Source organism: Aptenodytes forsteri, unplaced genomic scaffold, assembly GCF_000699145.1.
Source record: "Aptenodytes forsteri isolate BGI_AS27 unplaced genomic scaffold, ASM69914v1 Scaffold94, whole genome shotgun sequence".
Lineage (NCBI taxonomy): Eukaryota > Metazoa > Chordata > Aves > Sphenisciformes > Spheniscidae > Aptenodytes > Aptenodytes forsteri.
Window position 1 is genome coordinate 8,660,323 of NW_008795017.1, and position 9,006 is coordinate 8,669,328.

Below are 9,006 nucleotides of genomic sequence, written 5' to 3' on the forward strand. Positions count from 1 at the left end.
ACCTTCAAGGTCAGGTTGGACGGGGCTCTGAGCAACCTGATCTAGTTGAAGATGTCCCTGCCCACGGCAGGGGGGTTGGACTAGGTGACCTTTAGAGGTCCCTTCCAACCCAAACTATTCTATGACTCTATGATTCTATGATTCTATGATTCCCTACACTGGCTTCAGGTGCATAGAGAAGCTGGTCAGTAATCAAGCTCCAACCCTAAGGAAAATAATTTAGGTTGCTCTGGATAGAGATGGGGGCATCAGTCCAAGGGCTGTAATGGGCATAGGGCTCTCCTGTAACATGAGATGAACAGGCTGCACTTTAAGAAACAAAAAATTGGTTTGACTTTGCTACTTATTTTTTTTGAGTGAAAGAATGACTATACTTTTAAATTAATCAGACAAGAATACAAGATCCTATATTTATACCAATTTATGTTTACTCTAACCCTCTAACAAGCTTTGAATTCATGTTTTCAGCCTACTCAAAGCAAAGAGGTGATGTATATAAGTTTCAGCAACTCCCTGAAGATCATTTTATACATATGTTGAAAAGATAGCTCTCTTCAAAAGTTTGCATTAGCTGATGGAAATATCTTTGCTTTCACTGAGTAAAGTTAAGATCCTTTCACTTTATCTGGCTGGCACTGTAAAAACAGAATTATTTATGACTGCTTCCCTATTTTCCCCAGTGGAACTCAAAACCTTGAAGCATGAGAACAATAACATTGGCGGGGGTGGGGCTAGTAAGGTTTCTCTGCAACATAAACCTGAGAGGTAGAAAAATTTGATATTTGTACTAAGTACCTTAGCTGTAGTTTGTTGTCTTTACAAAACAATTTAAATATCCACTTGTTTCATTTAACAGTTGCATTGGGTTTCAATTTTTCTATCACTGTCTGCTCTAATATTTCTGGGTGATCTATCAATTTGCTTTATAATTATTTCAGTGTATGTGTATCACCAATGTGCTTTACTTTATTCACCTGTTTAGATCCTGGAATTTCTTTTAAAGAAATTAATTTAGAGTCTTACCTTTATTGGAAAACATGGATTTTGTTTTTCACATGTCATCTGGCACTCCATTCCAGTTAGAAAGGTGGTTCTGCTTGTGCTCTGGGGTGTGAATGCAATGTCATGGTCTATGTATTGTCCCCACACCATAATAATATCAGAATACAGGTTGTCTTCAGTAACAGCCTCATTAGACGCGTGAATAATTTTTTTTGTCACTTCATGAACCTGGGAAGAGAACTAGTTTACCTTGAGTGCCAAGTAATATTTACGTCTCACAAAACAATAAAACACTAAAAAGCAGGGGGAACAGTGACAAAAGCTAACTTTTTTTTCCCCTTTAGAATACTTTATGTTGTAGAGTACTTTTTATGGTTTTCTTAAAAACAAAACCAAAAAAAACCCCGCAACAACAACAGAAAACCCAACCTCTGACAGACTCATTTCTGTTCAGGAGCTGAGATACCAGTGCCACAAGCAGATTCAAAGATGTTTCAGATGAGTGTTTATATATATTTGCCAAATAAGCAGTGTATCTTTGATCTGTTCCTTTCCAGAGAATTTTGAAAACCACACATTTCTTTTAGATGGTCTAAAAGTTTTCTTTCTATTTATTCTGTTTTCTGCTCCTTTAACAAATGGATTCTGTTCGCTGGGCAACCTCAAATCACTGTGGATACACAGAGGCTCTGGGCTGCTCCGTACATAAATGGAGCAGCTGATGCAGACCAGGAGACAAGCTAGGTTGGAAATACATGGTAGCTGAAAGCTCTGCTTCATTTTCACAGGCAGGGAGAAGCCAAAACCTATTTCCGAGGCACTTCTGTGAAAGCTGCATAGAGATATAAATGCTCTGAGGGGGAACACATGGAGACATCTATGCTATATGTCCAGCCTATACTAATAACCAAGCAAAACCATCAGAGCAAAGTCAGCAGTCAGTTTGTGATGATTAGGGTATCATTATTATTCACAGATTCTCCCTCATGCAGCAAAATATTCCCTCACATACAGTAGCTGCCTTAGAAGTCAAGTAATTGAAAGGGCAGCACATAGAATAGAGTCACAGAGTCTGTAATAAATATAAGGGCTATATAATGAATGTATAAGGCAGGTGCAGTTAAAAAGAATTGGTAAGGACAAGAGGCAACATGGGACTTGTTAGTAACATCAGGCTTTATATTGAAATAGTCAAGAGCAGAGATACGTAGAGCTCATCAGGAATACAAGTCCTTATATCAGTATTTTAATAGCTTTGGTAGCCACAAAGCACAAACTTTTTTTCTTGCAGTTAGTAAGATTTTCTTATCACTGTTAACTTGCACAGCTACCCTGTCTTCTAATATTGCTTCATAGTAATCCTCACACTTATCTCTCACCTTCACGTTATTTGCATGTTGCTTTTTAAAGGATATAGTTGGATAGCTAAAAGTACAAAAAAAGACTTAATTATGTAAATGAGGAAAAACCTCTATGGCACTAGTTCTCTCCTATCTTACTTCAAAATAAAGCAGAGAACCTTGCTGATGGTCAGATATGATCAGATTAGGTGCAGTCATGTAGTTTTGTTTTAGTGTGTTTTACTTCACAAGCATGTACCCTAATGAATCTAGAAAAAGGAAGTTTGTACCATCTACTGGAAATTTACCTGTGTAAATATCAGGTTTTCATCATCAGCGGCTTAGAGACAATGTTACTTAATTAATAACATGAGTTGCAGGTGACATTAACACCAAATTCTCTTGCTCATCCTTATTAAACATACGGTGGTTAAAATAACAAGACTTTGAGTCCATTAAAAGTCAGGTTTCAAAGCAATGATGACAAACCAGAAATAGTAAATCCAGCCCAAATCATTGCACACTGCACCGGGGGAATTTTTCACCCAGTCCTCTATGCAAATATTTTTGTTCAAACTTCCCTCTGAAGCAGCTCTGCTATTTTTTAAGTATATGAGCTGCTAAAATCTATAAATATTGCAATGCCTTCTTAGTGCAGCAACTTGGTCTATCTAAAGAATGAAGTTATGATTTGGCAGTAATACTTGTTCAGTTAAGGCACGCTAATCTAGGAGAAACGGTATACATGCATACATACGTACACATGCTAGCACATTTATGTGCTTTATATTTTAGTTAACACCCAATCCTGTTTTCCCCCTTCTCCTTCCCTGAATAAAGGCACCATTATTGAAACAAATAATTGTAAAATCACTGGAAAGTGTAGGCTGGAAGGAAACTCTGGAGACCACATGGTGCAGCTTTCTATTGAAAGCAGGGATTAGGTTATTCAGAGCCCCATCAAGCCAGGTCTTGGGTATTTCCCATGAGGGACATTCCAGCAGTTGTCTAGGCAGCCTATTTTGACGTTTAATTCTTCTCACAACATTTTTTTTTTTTGTATCAAGACAAAATTTCCCCTGGAGCAGCTTGTGACCATTGCCTCTTGCTGTGTCAGCGTGCATCCTTGTGAAGACCTCCCTCTTCTCTATAACGGCCTTTTCAGCATGGGAGGGCTGTGATTACATCCACCCTGCACTGCCTTTTCTCTAGGCTAAGCAATCATCACCCCATGTCTGCTGGCTGCCCTGCGCCTGGCTGGCTGATGCCCTGCCTGCTCTCCACTACTGTCCTTTTCGGCAGAGCTGCCCCCCAGGCAGTCAGTGCCCCCCTGCACTGCTCCTTGGGCTTACCCCAGCCCAGGTGCAGGGGACCTCTCACTATTTGGCTGACTGAACCTATGCTTTAGCAAAGCTAACACCTCCTTAACTGAGCTCAATGGCTTCTTTTGCTATTTGATTTACTGATGCAAATGGAGGTCTGTGGTGGCAGGTATGGTTATAGCCCAGTGTAAGTGTTTCAAGTGATCTCGTGGCACACTTTCTAACCAAGGGTAGCTGGACTCCATTGTATCGGACACTGGGATCCCATCCTCGAGGTTGGCTGAGTCCATCATCATAGGCTGGTGGAAGCCACCTAGCCAAGGCTGTGTTGGATGCTCCCCATAGAGGATGTTCCCTGGAAAAAGAAAAAAACAAAAACCAAAAAAACAGCAACAACAGCAGCAAAACCAAAAAAATCCTGCATCTCTGAATATATTCTGAATAAAAAATATTTATATGTTTTATAATATATTTATACTCTGAATATAAAATAATCTGAATATAAAATAATGTAAATATAAAATAATATAAAATAATCATCAACCACAGAGCAATATTCCATTGCAATAAGATGTTCATGTAATGATCTTTGAAAAGGCATCAAATACTGGTCTTCATGTATGCCAACATCAGTTTGACTCGAAAGACAAATAAAGAAAAAAATTAAATTAAATGAAATATTACTATCTTACTTATGTCTATAATGTAAGTTGGTTACCTTTTGACATCTTTGAAATACTTGCCCCAGTGGTGATTTCCTGATAGTGTCCTCATTCCCCATAAAGTCAGATATACTCTCAAGTGCCTTTGCTGGCATCTTTTAAAAGATGTTTGTTTAGAGCAATAGCTAGGAAATCAAGATTTAGAAAAATATAAAGAAGCCCTAGAAAAAAGGTGTAGAAAGCTTAAAAGAAAAATGGATACTAGTCATACAGGAGTAATCATTTAGCAAGACCCAAGGAGGAAGGACTGAGGAAAGGAGAACGATGGCTGAAGTTGCTGAATTCAGTGGCAACGCTCCCTCCGGTTGCATCTATACTAATTACTTGGGTAGAGCTTTAGGAGGGCCTATACACAAGCCCAAGCACTGGTATGCATTTAACTATGCTTTTAAGTTGCTAACACTAACTGCAGTGTGGTTTTGGCTCATGCCAGCTAGCATTTCTCTGAATGACACCTGGCTGGGCACACCTTGGGATTAGCGCCTGCCAGTTTGCCATCCTGCAGCCAGCCTGCTTAGAAGAGGGAAGGGGAGTAAAAAAAGTTTAGACAAAAATCTAAGAGTGAAAGGGTGGCAAGAGTCAGATCATACTTGATTTGAGGGCCAGGAAATGATTCCTGGTGATTTTTATTTATTAGTACAGTCAGTGAGTCTTGGGCTTGACCCAATTAATTTTCCTTCTATCATGAACATTTCTGATGCATTTTTCCTAAGAGACTATTTTAGGGTTTTTTTTATTTGGTTGTTTTTTTAACATGGACTGTTCAATATATTTCATAATTGTTAAATATATATAGACATTAAAAAGAAGAAATAAAATTTTTGCAATGTACCCAGTTGAGCAAAATTGTAAAGTAAGCCACAAAGAGCCAGAAATATTCCCAGACAGTTAGTAGAACTACACGGTGTTAAAACATACATTTATATGTCTGTTGGGACGCTAAAGAGGGAACAATTATTTTATTAATACTTCATTGATCTCTGGCACACTGCTACACGGTGTAAAACATACATTTATATGTCTGTTGGGACGCTAAAGAGGGAACAATTATTTTATTAATACTTCATTGATCTCTGGCACACTGAAGTGGCTCAATTTGCCAAGCTATATGGTACAGTAATACACTTAATTATCTACAATAATTCACACTTGAAGGTTGAAGTATGCTTTAATAAAGCATTCAAATTAGTTACAGTTGATTTGCCTTTATTGAAATTGCATAAAATACTGCACATAGTGTAGTGCTATTTCACTCAATTAAAAATAATGAAATGTTAATTTAACTGCTTAACCAGTGATTTTTCTACTGATTGCTTTTATATTTGAGCAGATCACTGGAATGTTACTTTGGTAAAACCCTTCTCACATGCCTTTTTATTATTACATTAAACATGTTAATGTTTTGGAATCTTGCTTGAGTTAAAAAGGTTTTTATCCAGGACAGCAGAAATAATGACATTTTGGTACCATACAGCTTTATAGAGTAGTCAAATTTGATGACTACACATTCTGTTTATGGGAAGTGGGACTTTTCACTCACTTGTGAAATATTGGAATCACAGTTTGGATTTTGTTTTGGCTCTCTTAGGAGGAACCTGGAGTTTTAAGATGCAGTTCACTATCCAGATTTATGTCTTTTGAATGTCATTTTAATGCCCTGCCTAGTTTCAGGTAGAAAGAACGAATGCCATATGGCAATTTAATAATTGGATTTTGTCATGTTTTACATTGCTCTGAGCTGCCATGGACATAACTTCTGGCAAACATGGAAAATTTCTGAAAGATAAGCCTGCCACTAAACTGAACAGTTAGCTTGTATTGAAGTGAAGCAGCTATCATTAAGGAAACATCTCAGTTCCTTCTTATAGTCAATGGATTCAGTCAGGACTGCTCATTCTTTCCACTAGGTGAGCCATATTCATACCCCTAACTCTGACGGTATTAGAGCTTCAGACAAAGCATCAGGTCCTTACCTGATGAAATGGTTAATGACACAGCAATGAAGTAGAAATGCTGCAGATAAAATTCCTCCTAGCTGCCCAAATATTAGGCATACAAAATGTAATCTAGTCACCTAAACACCTGTCCATCAAGCCAGAGAGACAGACAATTCCTGGGTGCCATCCTGTCATCCCTCCTATCTCTCACTATTAGGAACAGCCAAAGCTGCAGCCTTGCAGCAGACATATAACTACCTCAGAAAGCTAGGATTAGGTGAGGTTAATTGCACTGTGAGATTCCATTCTTTTAGTACCTGTAATTCCTTCACCTTCGAATTCCTCTCATTGCACTAAACACTAAAAACTACACAGATCAATGCTATTTAGCTGGGATAAAAAATGGGAAAAAAATAGCTATTTGGACATGCCTTGTCTCCCTTATTCTTCATTAAAAAATAATGTTGTAAATTTATTTTGCTTATTATCCACAGATATGCCTTCAGGCAGAAAGAAAAGTAAAATCTGTGGATATCTGCTACTAGTAAATGTGGATAGTGACACTGCTGGGAATGTCTGATGTTATGTTGATATTCTCCATAGAAGGCCATGTTTATGCTATTCTGTTATGCCTTTGTTCTAGGAAGTTCACACTAAAACAAGGTAATGTCAGTGCTGTGGAATAAATACTTTGTAATCTATCTGATTTGTCCCAAATATGTGATCTGATTAAGTAAAACAGCCGTAAAGAAATTCCATGCTCACTTTTAAATAGCTTTCAATAGATTTTTCTTATATGTAAACAATTAATTCCACTATGAATTTTGTTTTTAAATTTCACCTATGAAATGCAGCATTTACTGACCTACAGCACAGCTGCACATTCCTACTGAGTGACTAAAATTACAAATACAACATAAGTCTTGATATATTTTCTGCCTGAAAGTGGCAGCTGTAAAGCAAGGAAAAGTACAGACTGGTACTTCGTTTAATGTTTGAAGTCTTTGAAGCTGGCTTACATCATAGAATATGTTGTTTACATTATAGTATAATGGTCCTTTTAAGTTGATGTATTTCAGTAAAGTTTAAGGTATTTCAAGAGGCTCACAGAGTTTTAGACTAAGTTAAGATCTGACTCGCTGGTTTCAAAGTCTTTGTTTTTGGTTTTTTTGCTGCCTTGCACCTTTTACAGACGTTTAGAGCAAAGAGTCTAAAATACCACCAAATATGAGTGATGGGTTTAAACACTGATTTGGTGCAAGCATAAAACTATACAAAGTAGAACACAGTGACTACAGACTAACCAGACTCAATGGACCATATTTACTCTACCCAGCTTTAGAAACCAGACTGAAATGCCTATACATATCCTGGTATTACCAGAGTCACTGAAGAGAAAAAGATGTTTTACCTTACTCACAGCAGAGTGTGTTTCTCTCCGTCTCTGGAGAGAAAGACTACATCAGCCATGCCTGCAAATTAAGAGCTTCAGCCATGTGCCTATGTTCAGCTGCATGAACCTTGGCCAATGTGTTCAAGCCCTGATGGAGTTGTCAGTGCAAATATTATACTAGCTGTTAGTTCAGATTGCAAGCAACTGTGCAAGTGCCTGGGGGAAATTATGGATATCCACATAGATTTATAACATTGATGCATATCAGGTTGTGTCCTTTCAACAAAGAGCCTATCAGGCATGTTCCTTGCAAATTACTTGTGATGTAGCAAAACAGATTCATCTCCTAAAACCAGACTGATTGAATTATAAAACTGCAGAATTTTACTGCGGAGTGCCTTAACCTGTGCAACGCTAATGGCCTTCCATTTACAGCTCTGTAGCCCTTCACTTGTAACATTACAGTCTGCCTTTCAGTTTGTGACCTTTTGCCTATGTATCCAAAGGCTGCTGAGTATAAATATTGTTTACCCTTGTACTCAAAAGGGCTCTCATTCTCAGTTTTACACCCTCATTGCATTGGAGGATTCTGAAAATACAGTTGCATCTGTTATGTTGGGTTTTGCAGGAAACAATTGCCACATATATCAGGTAACAAGTAGATAATAGTAGTAAATAATAGTCGTTCAGATAGCCAATAAGCATATATTTATATAAATAGATATATAAAAATAAATATATCACCCAGAATTTTTAGATGCATGCTTGCTAAATGTTAAGGTTGTGGAAAAATACAAAAATGAGAATCTACTTGATTTTCTTATTGTTCCTCATGAAGTAATTATATTTTCCTGCTCAATATAATTTTGTCCAATTCAATAAAAAATGAATGCTGGGTTAGGATTCAGTCTGTTTAATTTATATAGAAAAAGGCATCTACTGAATCAGTCCTCCCAAAATTTAAAGTTCTTTACGTAATTTTAGAAGCCTTCATAGGGAGAGCCTGTCCACAAAAATTAGTGTACCAAAGTTTAGATGAAGAGGTTCTTCCTCTGGGAGCTTTCAGAGGCACCTCATTTAGAGACATGTTGATGCCAAAGTTAGCTGATTGAGGTCATACACGCCTTAAAGTTCTTTACGTAATTTTAGAAGCCTTCATAGGGAGAGCCTGTCCACAAAAAATTAGTGTACAAAGTTTAGATGAAGAGGTTCTTCCTCTGGGAGCTTTCAGAGGCACCTCCATTAGAGACATGTTGATGCCAAAGTTAGCTGATTGAGGTCATACACGCC

The 9,006-nt window shown here is 37.6% G+C and overlaps 1 protein-coding gene across 1 annotated transcript in view; it reads right to left on the reverse strand.

Annotated features, from left to right (window-relative positions):
- The window catches only part of TPO (thyroid peroxidase), a 74,017-nt gene that overhangs the window by 34,262 nt on the left and 30,749 nt on the right, over positions 1 to 9,006 (reverse strand). The window contains exons 5-6 of the mRNA XM_009275629.1: positions 3,890 to 4,019; positions 1,024 to 1,230 (exon numbers count right to left, since the gene is read on the reverse strand). Of these exons, the coding sequence (XP_009273904.1) occupies positions 1,024 to 1,230; positions 3,890 to 4,019 (337 nt within the window). The remainder of the gene's footprint in view (positions 1 to 1,023; positions 1,231 to 3,889; positions 4,020 to 9,006) is intronic.